The sequence below is a fragment of the Ursus americanus genome, chromosome 7 (assembly GCF_024610735.1).
Source record: "Ursus americanus isolate L20-20 chromosome 7, mUrsAme1.1.p, whole genome shotgun sequence".
In the NCBI taxonomy this organism is placed as follows: domain Eukaryota; kingdom Metazoa; phylum Chordata; class Mammalia; order Carnivora; family Ursidae; genus Ursus; species Ursus americanus.
The window spans coordinates 7,647,336-7,665,294 of NC_142133.1; the positions used below are offsets into that span (position 1 = coordinate 7,647,336).

The 17,959-nt window shown below is 43.2% G+C and overlaps 1 protein-coding gene across 2 annotated transcripts in view; it reads right to left on the reverse strand.

The window, feature by feature from the left end:
- Positions 1 to 17,959, reverse strand: part of SLC9A2 (solute carrier family 9 member A2) — a 95,508-nt gene that overhangs the window by 56,072 nt on the left and 21,477 nt on the right. For both annotated transcript variants that reach the window (XM_087863241.1, XM_045771858.2), the window contains exon 2: positions 4,832 to 5,295. In XM_087863241.1, the coding sequence (XP_087719367.1) occupies positions 4,832 to 5,295 (464 nt within the window). The remainder of the gene's footprint in view (positions 1 to 4,831; positions 5,296 to 17,959) is intronic.

Genomic DNA, 17,959 nt, shown 5'->3' on the forward strand with positions numbered 1-17,959 from the left:
CCCTTGCCCAAATGTCCCCTACGGCCAACACAAGACTCACTTCCTTTAAATACTGCTCTTCCATTTGTCACTTTCAAATTTAAAATCCTTGACTTTGGAAAGGCTCAATACACCTGGTTTTGTTGTTGTTGTTGTTGTTGTTGTTTTGGGGGTTTTTTGTTTTGGTTTGGTTTTTGGTTTGTTCATTTTGTTTTTACCACTTTCCAGCACCCTTCAGTCTGGGAGAGGGTCTCATCGCAGCTCCACAAAACATCGCATAATTCGCCACTGCCCTTGCTTTCTTTCTTGTGGTTTCTCTTGGCAGGAACCCAGCCCCTAAGCCCAGGGAAACTTTATCCATCTTCCAGGGCCCAGCTGAAGCCGCTGCTCCTCTCAAGAGAATACCTGAACTCCTACAGCCCCTGCACACCACCTTCACCTCTGCTCTCCTGCAACAAAGATGATCTCCCAAACCAGGCAGGCTTCGGGGACAGGCCATCTCCCACTGGGGGCGCTGCCTCTTGGGTGCCTACCCCATTGCCCCAGCAAAATGAGACAGTGCTCGTGCACACAACCCAGATCTCCTCCTCCTCCTCCTCCCTCAGCTCTTCCCTCCCCACCCCATCGAGCACATTTATGAGCCCACCAAGGCGGCTCAGGCCTGTGTCTCTACGGAGCAACTGACAGACATGGTGTTTTCGGAGGCATTTTCCTGGCAACTCAATCCATCACATCGATCAAAGGGCCATGCTGGTTTCAATATCTTCAGGCTTTGCAGAGGACAAAGCCGAGTCACCGGCACTGCACTTCCAGCGCGCGGGGCAGAAGTTCCAGTTCCATCATCCTACCGCCTTGAATGCCAGGGCAATGTTACAGGGAAATGTCTTAGGTAGAGACGTTGCCTTGACAACCAGAAGGCTTTCCATACCCTCCCACCTGCTTTACACTGAACCTGATACCCAGTGATCAGCACAAGATACAATTCTTTTAGTTACCACTGGCTATAACCCATAGTTAGTTCATTCCTGTTAAGTGCTTTAATTGTATCGCAAGGGAATCTATGTAGAAAAGTGCTTCTGGAGTTATAATTTCTATATGTATATGCATATGTACTATATACGTTGGCTACAATTATGTCTCTAGTTGGTCTGTGCAAAGTTGACCTTGACTTGACACCTGCAGTTTTCAAAGACCGAAATACCAGCGCTGCCTGTATTTTGTACTGAGCTAATTTGACAATTGAGGGAAGGGGAAAGGAAAAGCACTTTCAAATCACTCTACTCAATATTGTGATTTTAAAAATACTTATATAAGTACCCAGCTAGCCCAGGTGGTAGAGTATGAGACTCCTACAATACTTAGGTATATAAGAATTAGAAATTATCTATTTTGACCTTTGATTTAAAAGGTGCAAGAACTCAGTGATATCATGTAACACAAAGATGCAAACAGTACAGAGTTCTTTATCGGAATAGCTCTGTTCCAGAAAAAATAGTTTTGGGGTCACTTTTTTTTAATATGAAATACAAGAAACACTCATTTTTGCATAAGGAATTTAAAATACATTCTGTTATCTGCAAGAGCAAAAATGAGTACCAAGTGGTTACTGTTTACCTTCCAGCTTCCTGAAGTTAAATTCCAGAGCACAGACATAATGCCTGGACCATAAAGCCCACCCCTAGCCTGGTTCCAAAGAACCAGCTCTCCGTAACCAAGCCTCGTTCTGGCAGATTGAGGAAACCCTTTAAGTGTTCTTGGAAAATGTATTAGATTATTCAATGTTTGCATGATTCATGTGTTCTAGAAATGATGTTGGAAATTACCATACGAACATAAGTCGTTTGCTTCTGGACTACTGTGGAGTGGCAGGACTGATCTGAAAACAGAACCTGAGCAATCTTCGCCTAATAAGGAAAATTTTGAAAATTTTTCCTAAAATATTTATGCTAAGGGAAAGCAAAAAAAATCCCATTTAAAAATCCGACCTTCGCTCCTTTAGCTGTCATTTCTCCAGCTGATTCCAACCTACGGCTGCCTTGGACAATGGCACCGTTGGACCGCAATTTACGTAGTTTCAATTTCTTTTCACTGAGACATTTTCACGGTAGGTTTTCTCCCCTTAACTCTGCTGCCTCAATACTGAATCTACCACGAATTGGGGACAGAATTAATTGCACTGACCTATAATTTTACTCATCCTCCAGACTACATTTTTAAAGACTCTTTTCTGTTTAGTCTTCACCCTTCTAGTTGCAACTCCTGGTGACTCATCATTTTCCCTGCAAGCGGCAGGGTCCATACTTTTCATGCCTTCCCTTACCCTGTGAGTTCCTTAAACCTCTCCTAGAGATAAGACTAGACCTCAAAGAATCTTCCATGAAACCTCTCTACCTCTGTACTCTGAGGGTACCTGACAAGGAGGCAAAATGATCATTTTTTTACAACGTTGTTCTAATTACTCCTAACACCCGATCCGTTCAGCCCACTGTTCAGCCGATTCAGTGACTATAATACCTGGTGGGTTATTCTTCAGCTTCAGGTAGGCAAAGCTCCTGGGCATGCCCTGCTATCTTATGGCTGTGGCTTTGAGGGTCCACGGGCTTTGAGCCCAGGGTTCTAAACTGCAGAAGGCTCGTTCACAGGAAACCATTACAGTCCCTCTGACCTAGAGGCTTCGGCCTTGCAACAAGGGATTCCACGTCTAAAGAGCCGCCATGCCCTTTCTCCGTCCTTGCCCTCCTTCCTGTATTGGAATGGTGCCCTCGATCTGGCCCACTGCCCTCTCTGGGTCAGGCCTCCCTCTCTGTCCACAGAATCCTATTTGACGGCTTGGTGCCTCTTGACAGGACGCACCGGATGTGACCCTGGAAAGCCTGGGGACTTACACCATTTGAATGGTGGTTTAGCCAGACTGTTTCCTCAGATCTGATTCCTGACAAACTCAAAGAATGGACAGTGAGGTGTCTGAGTGAGAAATTTTTTAAGAGAAGAGAAAGCAGTGTAAAAGCATGGCATATCACTCGGAAACCGAGCTGGCTTTGCTAGACTGCCCTAGAATGAGCGCGGCGGGGTGGCCGTTACTATTTCTTTATAAAGTCTCCTATGCGTGACGGAGATCCAAGAAATCCCCGCTAAAATGTCCGCGATCCACTTCAACAAGGGTAACGTGTGTCTATCAAACATAAGTCACAGTGAAAACCTTGAAGCCTCTGGGAATTAGAATAAATTATACAATGTCTTCATTGCTATGGTACTTTCCCAGTTAAAATTTAATACCGGTAAGTTAACGACTAATCAGTGTTAATGAATAATGGAATAAATGAAGTGTATTCTGTTACTTGAGTGAGGTACCTTACCTGCCTCGAAACAGCTATCTTAGCAGCTATTCTAAAAACCGGGATTTCCTTATCGATAAATTACTTTCTACCCAATCACATCCACATGGAGCTAAGGGACATCCTTCAAGATGATATTTTATTCCGTTCATAAGCTAATGGAGAGTGATGTTGCTTTCTATGCTGACTTTTAAATGAACAAAGAATAATATTTTAATGAGAGGAACTAATGAAGGGGGGTAAAATAAATTAAAAGCAGTTGATTTTTGGGGGCGCCTGGGTGGCTCAGTTGTTAAGCGGCTGCCTTTGGCTCAGGGCATGATCCCAGAGTCCTGGGATCGAGCCCCACATCCGGCTCCCTGCTCCGCTGGGAGCCTGCTTCTTCCTCTCCCACTCCCCCTGCCTGTGTTCCCTCTCTCGCTGGCTGTCTCTCTGTCAAATAAATACATTAAAAAAATATATTAAAAAAAAAACAGTTAATTTTTCTCTGCCTCAACTTTCTTACCTACCAGATGGGAAAAATAATTACTACATAGGTTGTCAGAAAGACCCGAGCACAAGGTAGGCGTTCACAAAGGGGTTAACGGCTACGTTAACCAGCTAAACCCATCACCGCCGTGGAGCAGCAGCTAACATCATAAAACAGCATCACTGGTACTCCCTCACCGGTTTACCCATACAGGGTCACCCGCGTGTCTCTTGCTGGGGGAGGAGTATTTCGTAGGCCCATGGGTCGGGGGAGAGGCTTCCTCATCACTTCTCTACACTTTGCCTGAGCTCAGAAAGCAGGACGGAGGTAAATTCCGCTAACATTACCATCACAACAGCCTCGGACTCTAATTATGTGTTAACTGGTGAGAATTAAAAATAAATTCTCATTTTCCGAATAAATACCCACTTACGGGAAAATGGTGAGGAACAGAAATAAGCTGGCTGAGTAGTAAACACAAAGTGAGAGTGTAACGAAAAACTGGCCTAAAATCATAAGATAATTCATAAACCATCCGGAGACACAGAGTGGCACTTGGTGGGAACTGTCATTTCGCGTCTATTATACATGCTCACTGCTGACACTGTCACACCTCGCGAAGAATTCTGAAGGACCTGAAGTCCTTCAATTCTGATCAAAGACCATCGCTTTTGAAAATGCCAATTGAGAAATCCTCGGAGATAGAAAAGATCACAATCCCCTTCATGCCCCCCCCCGGCACCAGCAGGACCTCGCAAGCAGGGACCAGCTACATAGTCTGCGCAACCCAGTGCAACATGAAAACGAGGGGCCTGCGGTATAATAATCAATAAAAAATAATCAATAAAAAAAACTTCACAAAGCATTTCAAGAGAGCAACGGCAGAGCATTAAGCCATGTGCGGGGCCCGTCTAAGTACAGGGCCGCACGACTGCACAGCTGGCCGCGATGCCGGCAGGTTCTCCCCTCGGGGTCACTGTCAGGAAGCTGATGCAGACCAGGGGTGGCCGGTGGTGTTGGAGAGACGCGGCATGACCATGTTACTCACCACTGTCACTGCATCGTTCAGCAAGGACTCTCCAAAGACCAGGATGTAGAGCTGCTCGTTGACGTGAATGTTCTCGAAGACGGCGAGCACGGCCACGGGGTCCACAGCTGAGATCAAGCTGCCGAAGAGCAGATTCTGGAGCAGAGTGATGTCACTCAGGCCAAAGGCTTCGATTTGGCAGATACCATACAAAGACACCCCAATGCCAATGGAATTCCAAAGGGTCCCTACCACAGCATACCAGAAAATGGTGCCAATGTTCTCAAAGAACGGGCGAGTGGGCATGAAGTAGCCCGCGTCGAGCACGATGGGTGGGAGGAGATACAAGAAAAACACATCCGTCTTCATTGCGGGGGGGGACTTTTCATCGACCCCAAAAATAATCCCTCCTAGCAGAAGGCCAACCATTATAAGAAGGCAGCTCTCAGGCACTATTGTGGGCAACTTGTGATACAGATGGAAGCCTGTGAAGGAAAAAAATAAAGACAAAGCATTTGGGGTGTGCAAGAATCAGGGCGAAGATAAATCGGTTCTCGTTGCCAGAACCGATGGATTCTATTTCGAAACCTCCCAGGTCAGCATAATTGGCTGTGGAGTGTGACGTAAAAGTCCGATGATCTTAAAACCACTCACGAAGCACGGGCAGGCACGAATGCAACTTCACATCAGAAGCTGAGTGATACGGGAACACAAGACTTACACAGCACAGCTGCTGTCTAGATTCCAGCGACGTTTCTTGAATAAGACCACGCGATTTTATAGTTGAGGCAGTTTTGTGATTCCCAACGCATTGTCAAAGGTGACGTCTCATTTCATCCTCGGAAAAATTTTAAGGAGGAGGCAGGGCAGTAATTTTCACCTTTTAAAATTCATTGATTTAAGTGGAAACTGAGGCTCAAAGACATACGGGGTCTTGCCAAGGCGGCCGGATCGCACACCAGCTGTCGGGTTACCACTGTCCCCTCTGGGTTTGAGAAGGAGTTTACAACTTATCTAACAGTTTTCATTTCAGGGGCGCCTGGGTGACCCAGGGGGTCAAGCTTCCGACTCTTGATTTTGGCTCAGGTCATGATCTCAGGGTCATGAGACTGAACCCCACGTCGGGCTCTGCACTCAGCGGGGAGTCTGCTTGAGATTCTCTTCCCCTTCCTCTGCCCCCCCCCCCACTGCATGTGCTTGCACTCTCTCTCTCTCAAATAAATAAGTCTTCTAAAAAAATTTTTTTTTAATTTCAGACTATTTCACTTGGAATGCTAATAAGTATGCTTATTTTTCAGAGGTCTGCTCCTTCAACAACAACCAAATCAATCCTTCAAAGGCACCTAAGGTGATTACTACTTGAGGGATGTAAACCGCCACGATCTCCAGTCTCAGAGTTTCTAACCAAGGCGAAGGAACAGACGTGTTTATGACCTACTCCAACAGAAGACACCGTGTAATGAGGCCTCAGACAAGCTCTAGGGGAGTGGAGAGGGAGGATATCAGCGAGGACATCATGGAGGAGGTGGCGTCTGCCAGCGCTTCCTCAAAAGACAGACATTATCCACAGAGGAGGCATGAAGAGCCTCCCAGGAAGTGAAGACATGGAGGAAAATACGCATCTCCAAATTCATGGTGGAGTCCAGGGTGGCTTTACTGCAACGGCTACGTGAGGGGAAGAGGAGAGGAATGTGGGCTGTACCAGCACATGCTGTTACATGAGGCACAACTTGACACAGGAAGGTCACCTGACAGGGCTTAAGGGAGGACAGCCCTTATTTACAAGGCAACGGTGAGCCACCCTGAAGTCACCTCGCACATTCTAGAATTAAAGCAGCTTATGGAAGCAGCATAAAAGCAGCATACTTTTATTTAGAATTAAAGCAGCATACAGAAGTCACCTGAATTATAGGAACACAATGTTAAAATGGCAGAATGAGTCTTAGAAATTTAGCCTCCCAGCAAGTTTACTGAGGCAACCCTTAAGTCTACACACTGTACTGAAGACATGGCATGGCATGTGAAAAACAACAACAAAGTAATCATAATACTTTGAAGAGATTTAAAGAATCTCTAAATAATGAAGTGAGCATCTCCAGATTGGGATTCAAACCATCCCACCCGCACTGGTCGTGTTCTTATCCCTATTCTAAGACGCTCCAATCGTTGTTGGAGAATAAATGTATTCAGCTGGTTCAGCCACTCTTTACCCACGACCTCTGCCCTGCTGACCTCTGTGCTGAACAGAGAAGTTGAAGAAAGTCCCCGGAGAACCTCATCTTTGGAACCTGTCCTCACACTGAGCCCTGCTTCTCCATGCAACATTCCCTGGGTGATAAGGATGCCCGCCCATAACAGCGCCCTTGAGTCTAAGTGAAATCAGCTCCTTTCTGGAATGCAGGGCTTGAAGACCCAGCCCGAAGGCGCCGTGTGTGCCATGGGCCTTGGTGACCGCCCCCGGCCTCACATCCAGTAGCCCCACGCTGCTCACAGCTGTGGAGAGGCTACAACCAGGCCCCTGCCCGGGGTGCTCACCTGCAAACTGGGGACACACGCACCTGCCACGTCAAGGACTAACCATAATGAGCCACGCACCACTGTGCCTGTGACGTCACGAATGCCCCCCAATTTCAGTTTCCTCCTCCCTCTCCCACATGAAGCCGCAAGAGAAAACAGTTCTGAAGAAATGCACAGAAACAAGAAACAGGTTCCTCTGCAGACAGACTAGAGAATGAGCAAGGCCTTTCCCTGGTGGCTCCACTTCTCTGCTGGCCTCTGGCTTTCCTTTTCCTGCCACCCGGCCCCAGGTACCCAAGGCTCTCTCGTGGGGTGCCGGCTCCTGTCACTGGGCTGAAAGGAGGTCCTTATTCGTAAGGACGAAGGGTGGGAAACACGGTTGGCGGGAGAAAGGTGGGAACAGAGGCTACGTCTGTGCGTCTGACAGGACGACACCTGCCCCGCTCCAGCGCTGTGACGGCTCCTGCCCAAGAACGGGGAGAGCAGACCACGACCACGCAGAGCCCAGAGAAAGGCAGCAACAGACAGGCAGGATGGCCTGAGACAGAAGGGCCTCTGGGACAGGAAGTGGGGGGATGAGGCAGAGGACATCTGCCACCGATGGCATATTTCCTAACGTACACACTAGTAGGAAATAGTAACGTATAAACGAGCAGTAAATATCAGAAAACACAACAAACCAACAACTGTTGTTTAAAAAGATCCTGCGTTTACATTTTGAAAGCACTCATCTCCTTTATGAATTCCTAGGTCACCCCAACTTGGCCCGAGTGACCTTTGCTTGAAATGGGATGGTAGTTACTGGCTCTGCCCAGTTGTCCATGAGCAAGGAGGGATTATATGAAGGGCGGTCACCAGAGATCGTAGGTCTGCGATTTTGGTGAACATAAAGCAAAGACACCGAATCTTCTAACACGCTCTCTACGAGCGTGGAAGGTTTGGTGTGTAAGTGTGTAGGGTTTATGAATGACAGGAGTCAAATGTAGCAGCAAAATAATCAAAACAAAAGTCTCCTTAAATTTCATCGATCGCAGAATAAAACAAGTGAATCATCATTTGCAAATGTGCATTCACGTACGGCTCTCCCCACCCCCAACTATTCCTCGGTGGGGAAATGAACTTGAATAGACGGAATTCGCTCTCCAGAGTCATTATCTCATCAAATGTTATGGAGAAAGAGATCAGTTATCAGGAAAAACAAAATGAACTTTCTGATGGTTTTTACAAGGCAGAACGTGAGATACCGCAAGTACGATGTAGGCTCAGTCCAGGGGTCAGCAAACTTTTGTCTCTAAAGGGCCAGGTAGGAAATACTTCCGGTTCGCGGGCCGCATCTCTGCTGTCGTAGTGCGAAAGGAGCCAGAGATAGTACCCGAGTGTGCGAGTGACTGTGTTCTAATGACACTCGATGTGTGGACGTGGAAACGAGGATTTCCTACCAGTTTATATGTCACAAAATATTCTTCTTTTCATTTTGTTTAACAATTTAAAAATACAACAACGTTCTTGAGCCATAGGCCATAAAAAACCGGCGGGGAGGCACGCTTGGCCCCTGGGCTGTGGTTTTCCTCCCCCTGCTTTAGTTTGTTCTTTGCATTTCCTCCTAAATTCTACTTAGTAGTTTTTGGGGCACCGTACTTGTGTCACCCTTTTTATTACTAGCACATAAAAGGTCTGCGAGAATGGATACTTTAAAGTTTATTTTATTTTAATTGCTATAGGAATTCACTTAGTGAGAAGGGAAGTAGGATTAGGGTCTCATACAAAATACACTGTTAAGACAACCCCCTCTTCCACTGAATCTATTTTAATTTCTCTTTGCATAAAGTGTTGAAATGAACTGGGGCTTAAAAGCTAAAGGTCTACGTATAGCTGAGTACAAAGCCATTGGTTCACTCTATGTTCTCATTATACTTAAAATAATCTATTTGTCAAATGCTGGGAAGAGAAGACAGGAAGCTTCCAGATAGCAGGATCCACAAAAGAGCAACAATGTAAAAATCTGAATCACAGAGAACCACCACCACGATCAATGATAACAAAAAACCATACAAAATAAGTTTCAAAAATTATATATAGTTCTCATTAACAAGCAACACAGCCAGGAGGGACATGGGAAACTGGCAATGGTGGGCAGGAACAAAGCGCTGGGGAGAGAAAGCACAACCTCCAGGTGCAAACACAAACTATCCAATTAATGTCCCGTATTTAATGAGACTTAAAGAAAAAATAATGACATTTATTAGATCCACCAATATTTTCCAAGCTCGTGTCGAGAGGGAAAAGTACCCTGGGAAACAAAGTCAGCAGAGGCAGCCTGACTCAGAATTAGCTTCCCAGGCTGCTCCTCCTTGAAGCAACTCTGGGAAACACTGGATTTAATGTAAAGAATGGTCTAAAATGAGCCACGACTATTTCGCTGGGGGGAAAAAAAGGTAAATACTTTATGGAGTACATGAAATTTGTTTTTCAGTATTAAGAGAAACAAGCAAGTTCATTCAAAGGGAAAAGTGCTGGGTTCATGTATCCCAATTCACATAGCGACAAATACGTCTAAAAACAGAACTGCAATAAGCAATAAATAATGAGAAACAGGAAATACTGAGAAACATTATTTTGATGTGATACAGCAACAAGCTGCTATCATTGCAGGATAATGCTAACTGGACAAAGACTGAGTGAAGGAATTCAATAAAGACATACAAATGCCTAAGAGACACATGAAAAAATGTTCAAATCATTAACCATCAGGGAAATTCAAATCAAAACCACACTAAGATACCACCTTACGCCAGTTAGAATGGCAAAAATGGACAAGGCAAGAAACAACAATTGCTGGAGAGGATGTGGAGAAAGGGGATCCCTCCTACATTGTTGGTGGGAATCCAAGTTGGTACAGCCACTCTGGAAAACAGTGTGGAGGTCCCTTAAAAAGTTAAAAATTGAGCTACCCTATGACCCAGCCATTGCACTACTGGGTATTTACCCCAAAGATACAGACGTAGTGAAGAGAAGGGCCATATGCACCCCAATGTTCATAGCAGCATTGTCCACCATAGCTAAATCGTGGAAGGAACCGAGATGCCCTTCAACAGATGACTGGATTAAGAAGTTGTGGTCCATATACACAATGGAATATTACTCAGCTATCAAAAAAATGATTTCTCAACATTTGCTGCAACATGGATGGCACTGGAGGAGATAATGCTAAGTGAAATAAGTCAAGCAGAGAAAGACAATTATCATATGGTTTCTCTCATCTATGGAACATAAGAACTAGGAAGATCGGTAGGAGAAGAAAGGGATAAAGAAAGGGGGGTAATCAGAAGGGGGAATGAAGCATGAGAGACTATAGACTCTGGGAAACAAACTGAGGGCTTCAGAGGGGGGGGGTGGGGGATTGAGATAGGCTGGTGATGGGTAGTAAGGAGGGCACGTATTGCATGGTGCACTGGGTGTTATACGCAACTAACGAATCATCGAACTTTACATCAAAAACCAGGGATGTACTGTATGGTGACGAACATAATAAAAAAGCATAAAAACAAACAAATAAACAAACAAAAAAACAAAACAAAGCAAAATTGGAGGAAAGCAAAGAAAAAAAAAAAGAATAAATACAGGGGCACCTGGGTGGCTCAGTTGGTTAAATGTCTTCCTTCGGCTCAGGTTGTAATCCCAGGGTCCTGGGATCGAGCCCCCTGTGGGGCTCCCTGCTCAGCAGGGAGTCTGTTTCTCCCTCTCCGTCTGCCTGCCACTCTCCCTGCTCTCTCTCTCTCTCTCTCTCTCTCTCTCAAATAAATAAAATCTTTCAAGTAAATAAATAAACAAAAATAGAATCAAATTGAGTAAATAAAAATAAACAATAAAAAATATGGAAACAAATAAATACATAAAAGGAACAGAATGGAATTCAATAAATAAAACAGAATTAACTGATTTATGTCAGTAACTCATTAACACATTCTTACAACATTTTGTCATATGCTGGGGCTGAAAAATACATTCAAATTATCGCCACTAAAAAGCAGTTTAACTATGAATATGGAGCCAAGCCCTGTCTTACTGTACTTTGTTTTAGTGTGCTTTGCAGATATTGCATTTTTATAAATTGAAGGTTTGTGGCAGCTGTGTGTCCTTGAGCAAGACAATTGGCACCATTTTTCCAACATCATTTGTTCACTTTCTGTCTCTATATCACATTTTGGCAATTCTCCCAGTATTTCAAACTTCTATATTATTATATTTGTTATGGTGATCTGTGATCAGTGATTATAACTTGCTCAAAGCTCAGATGATGGTTAGCATTTTTTAGCAATAAAGTATTTTTAATTAAGGTATATATATATTGTTATTTTACACATACTGCTATTGAACCGCTAGTAGTAGATATACAGTGTGGTATACACATAGCTTTGATATGCACTGGGCAACCACAAAATTCATTTGACTTGCTTTATTGCAATGGTCTGGAACTGAACCTGCAATCTTTCGATATTTTTAAAAATGCTCCCTTTATGAGGTTGCGAAGGACTTATAATAATAAAATAATTGGGAAAAAATGAAAATATAAATGAAACATGAAAAATCTGTTGGAATTATTCCAAAGCAGAACTTAGGTGGTATTTGATTTTTCCAAATGACATGACTGCTTGCAAAGAAAAGAGAAACACAGTGAGCAAAGTCTGTCCATGAAAAATTCTGAAAAGGAATAGAGAGTTAAACCCTTCATCAGACTGTCGAGTCCCTTTCCCTGCACAAAGCTCTGAGGGACCTGGTAACGGATCCTGAATGGGCTGTATCTTCAGTGAGCTTGTATTTGGTACAGAAGATCAGACGTGAACACAAGTCATTCTCATACAGGTCAGGAAAGAAAAGATGTAGTAAGTACTAGAGGAGAGGGAAGGGAAGGAAGTTACAGATGAGGAGATGCAGGAAGCAGCTGGAGGAGATGGCATTCAGATAACTGTCTGTGGATATTTCGGGTTCAGGGGGGATGAGGCAAAAGGGAGGCACAGGGAGAGGCTGGGCGCCATTAGGGTGGCTGCAAAGTGTCCAGCAAGGAAGGTCCAACCGACCTGGTTGCAAAGTGTGTCCAGCAAGGAAGAGAGGAGCCAATCAAATAGGGAATGGCCTCGCCATGGAAGCCCTGGCCAGCCAATCTTTGAAGACCTGCCTCTGTTCTGTGGGTGAGGGGGAGCCAATGAGGGTGTCTCAGAACCATCCTTGTCTTCCACACATGGAGTGAATGGGGACAAGCCCTGCCCAAGAGACTAGAGACTGGAATTTGGAAATGAGGGGATGAGAGCTGTGCAATTCGAGTCTTACACCAGATGGAAGTGACTAACCATCAGTGAAAATAAATAAGATGTTGATGCAAAAAGTTGACTAAAAAGTTTAAGAAGAGCCCAAACGCCATCATCTTAGAAAGGAAAGTCCCAGGGAGAGCCACTCAGCACAACTATGTAGTAATGAGAAAGAACACGTGTAAGTAACAGGAAAACGCTATATTGCAACATTATATATCACAGGGAAAATTCAGAAGCACTACAAATGATCCATGTCACCCAATCGTATTTCTCATGCAATACACATTTACTGGGACTCTACGATGTGCGGGGTACCACAGAAGGCGCTAGGAATGCAGCAGTGAGTGAGAGAAAGGCCCTGCACCGGAAGGCTGCAGTTTAATGGAGGGAAACAGGAAATGAAGAAATCAACCAGAAAATTCATAGCGGTAGGTAGTGATGAGTCCTACAGACAGGGAAGGGTGAGGGCATCCAAAGTGACAGGACGAGGGGATATTGGACACCAGTCTGGTCAAAGAAAGCCTCTCTGATAGGTGATATCCAGTATGGACGGAGTATGTGAAGCATGTTGGAAGAACAAGGGCCCTGAGTTGGGAGCACCCTGACCCAGGAAGCCACCCTGGCTGGAGCGTGGGAAGTAAGAGAACACGGTAGGAAATGAAATGGAAAGGCAGCAAAACAGCAGAGCACACAGCATATGTGGCCACGGGAAAGACTTTAGATATTTGTTTGAGAGCAATGGGAGCCACTGGAAGCTTTTGAGCAGACGAATGTCATGATCAGATTCACCATTTTATAGGGTCATTCTGGCTGCTACTGAAGTGTGGAGGCAGGAACACCAGTCTGGCAATAATCCAGGAAGGAGATGATGGTTTTCACTAAAGTGGTGGTGTGTATGAGAGGAGGTCAGACGCAGAATATATTTTGACATTTGCTCCAACAGAATGTGTTGCTGGTCTGGATGAAGGATGTGAGTGTGATTCTCTGGTACAATCTATAATATATATTGGTCTTCATCCCCAGTCTCCTGGCCCTCTCATCCCAAACTCCTAAAATCTTTGTAATTTCCCAAGTGATAGAAGTGCTAGGAGCATCTTGTATTCTAATATTTGGCCTTTGACCCAGTTCTTGACACAGAGCTCTTAAATTCCTTGGAATTTCCTGGGTGATAGAAGTGTCCTTGGTTCTAATGAGGCAACTCATAGTGAGCTCCTGGATAGATTCAGGATGAGGCCTGGTCACCAGGAAGACCAAGCCATGAGGAGAAGCTTGTAACTTTCAGCTTCATTCCCTCATCCTCTGGGAAGGGGAAAGGAGCTGGAGATAGAGGAGCCTGAAATTCTACCCCCAACTGGCAGTAATGATATGGCACCTCCCTCTCCCACTTTAGTGTCATAAGAAATCATCTAAAACAGAAGATATAAATAATACCCAGAGTCTCATAACTAATACCCCAAATGTTCATGTTCCAATAGAAAAATCACTCATTGTACCAGGAATCAAGAAGATGTCCAACTGAATGGAAAAAAGAAGAAAGAAAATTAATAGATACCACTATCATGATGACTGAGATGTTAGATTTATGTGACAAAAAAAAATTGAATACCACCATGATAAAAATATTTCATGAACAATTACAAACACACTTGGAACCAATGGGGGGGGGGAACCAGGAAGTCTGAGCAAAGAAATAGAAGATATAAAGAAGAACCTTATGGAAATTTTAGAACTGAAAAATATGATGATCGAAATAAAAAAATTTAATCATAGAAGCTAAATAGCAGAATGCAGTAAATAGGAAGGAATTAGTCAACCTTAAGACAGAATGATAGAAATTACCCAAACTGAACATTACAGCAAGATACCTCACAAACTTCTAAAAATACAAAAAAAGAAAAAAAATCATGATAACAGCCAAAGAGAAAGGACACCTTCTCTACAGGGTGGAAAATAGAACAACATCAGATTTCTTGTCAGGAACCATGGAGACTATAAGGAAGTAACACAACATTATTCACGTGCAGGAAGGAAAAAAAAAAAAAAAAAGATCTGCCAACCCAGAATTGTATATCCAGTGAAAATATCCTTTAAGAATAAAGGGAAAATCAAGACCTTCTCAGCTGAAGGACAACTAAGAAAATCTGCCATCAGCAGACCTGCCCTAAAATAATGGCTAAAGGAAAGTCGCAAAAAGAAAACAATGGAAACTTAGAACATCAGGAAGGAAGAAAAACAGAAAGAATAAAAATATGAGCAAATTCCATGCATTTTCCTTCTCCTCTTGAATTTTCTAAATTAAGTTTGACCACTGAAGCCAAAACTGGAACACCACTTGATGTGGTTCTCAATGTACACAGAGAAAACGTATAAGCCAACTATATGACAAGTTGGGGAAAAATAAAAAGATGTAACAGGAGGTAAGGTCTATACTTCACTCAAACTAATAAAATGACTATACCAGTAAACTATTACCCAGAGGAACCACTAAAGAGGCTATACAAAGAGGTACTCCCCAAACACTATAGATAAATAAAAGTGGAGTTCTAAAAAAATGTTCAAATAACCCCCAGGAAGGTAGGAAAAGAAAACAGAGAAATGAAAAACAGAGAACAAAAAATGAAATCACAGATTTAAACACCAACTAATCAATAATTACATAAAATGTAATGTTCCAAATATGTCAACTAAAGAGAGCTGTTAGTAGAATAGACTAAAAAGTATCACCCAAGTATATGTTGCCTACAAAAAGGTCCCTTCAAATACAGGGATATAGGGTGGGGTGAAAATAAAATAATAGAGAAAGTTATATCATTAAACATTAATCAAAAGAAAGTAAGAGTAGCTATATTAATACTCGATAACGCAAGCTTCAGTGCAAAGAAAATTACCAGAGACAGGAAAGGCCATTACATAATGATAAGAGAGTCAATTCACCAAGACATGGCAAGCCTAAATGCACAGGCACCAAAAGACAGAACTACAAAATACATGAAAGAAAAAGTGATAGAATTAAAAGAAATAGACAAATACATAATTATAAAGACTTCGATACCCCACTCTCGATAATTGATAGAATAAGGAGACCATCAATTCCGTAGAGGACTCCCACCAACAGCAGAATCCACGTTTAAGAATCCACAGAACAGGGGCGCCTGGGTAGCGCAGTCGTTAAAGCGTCTGCCTTCGGCTCAGGGCGTGATCCCGGCGTTCCAGGATCGAGCCCCACATCAGGCTCCTCCGCTGGGAGCCTGCTTCTTCCTCTCCCACTCCCCCTGCTGTGTTCCCTCTCTCACTGGCTGTCTCTCTGTCACATAAATAAATAAAATCTTTAAAAAAAAAAAAAAAAAAGAATCCACAGAACATATATCAAAATAGGACATATCCTGGGCCACAAAAACAAACCTCAATAAACTTTAAAGAACTGAAAGCATACAGAATATATTCTCTCATCACAATGGAGTCAAACTAGAAATCAGTAACATATAAAAAAAAACAGGAAAATCTCAACTGGGGACTCAACAGCCCTCTTCTAAATAACCTGTGGGTCTTCACACACAGTAGGACGGGTATAATCAAAGAGGCAGGTAATCACAAATGCGCATGCGGAGGTGGGAAAATAGGAACCCTCTTACGCTGCTGCTAGCAGAGTAAATTGTACAGCCACACTGGAAAACAGTCTGGCCGTGCGTCAAAAAGCTAAACACAGACTTCTTCGGCCTAGAAATTTCATTCTCAGGTATATTCACAAAAGAAACTGAAAACTTGTCCACATAAACACTTCTCAGGAATGTCATAGCACCATTATTCATAGTAGGCAAAAGGTGAAAACAACCCAAATGCCCACCAACTGATGAATGGATAAACAAAATATGGCAAAAAATGGAATATTATTTGGCCATAAAATGGTACGACCTATTGATACGTGCTACAACATAGATAAACCTTGAAAACGTTGTGCTACGTGAAAGAAACTGGTCACTACAGACCCTGCCAACATCAAAAAGATGATATGGGAATATTATGAACAACTTTACACACACATTTGACATCTTCAATGAAATGGGCTGATTCCTCGAAAAGCACAAATAGCCACAATTCACCCAACATGAAGGAGATAAACAGCTCTGTAACTAGCAAAAAAAAAAAAAAACCCAAAAACCATGGGGCACCTGGGTGGCTCAGTCAGTTAAGCGGCTGCCTTCAGTTCAAGTCATGATTCCAGAGTCCTGGGATCGAGTCCCACATCGGGCTCCTTCCTCAGCGCGGAGCCTGCTTCTCCCCTGCCTGGCACTCCCCCTGCTTGTGCTCTCCCTCCCTCTCTCTCTGTCAAATAAATAAAATCTTAAAAAAAAAAAAAAACCCAAGCTGAATTTGTAATTTAAAACTCCTAAAAAAACAAATCTTTAGAACTAGATGGTTTTACTAGTGAATTCTACAAAATAATACCAATTCTACATAATCTCTTCCAAATAACAGAAGTAGTGGGAACACCTCCCAGTTGATTTCATGAAACTAGTATTACCCTGATATCAAAATCAAACAAAGAGTACAAAAAATTAAGGCAACGGAACCAATATCCTTTGTGAGTATTGTGATATGGTAATTTATAATAAGAAATACATATTTGTTCTTCCAACGCCTTTCCTGGTACAGAGCCCCTAAAACCTTTGTTTGATAAGAGGCAGGCTTGCAGGACTGAGCCCTTTCAGGTGCTTGACCCTACCTCCCGGGGATCTGACACTACCTCCTGGTAGATGGTGTCAGAACTGAGTTGTAGGGCACCTCGCTGGTGTCCAAGAATCACTTGGTGACCCTGGGGCTGGGTGCAGGATTATAGTATAAATGTAAAAATCCTTAGCAAAATATTAGCAGAGCATTCAGCAATACATGAAAAGATTTATATGTTGTGACCAAGTAAGGTTTATCTCACGGATGCAAATGGGGCTCAATATTGAAAAACCAATCAATGGAACCATCATATCAAGAGACTAAAGAGGAAAAATTACGTGATTGATGTGGAAAGAGTGTTTAGCAAGAATGCAACATCCGTTCATCATGCAGAACCTCTGCAAATTACAAATAGAAGGAACTTCCTGAACTTGATAAAGATCTTGTATAAAATCCTGATTCCAAACGCCCCGTTATAACTACCATGCAGAAAAAGTGCCTAGATGGCAGAAAGTTGGCCTGCTTGCTTTTAAACCCCTCAAGTTGGTACTCGAGACACATATGTTGGAGAAATAACTGAACAGCCTGTAAAACATTAGGTGGAAATCATGTATATTATGGAAAAAGCATTGCAAAGAAAATATTCATCATTTAT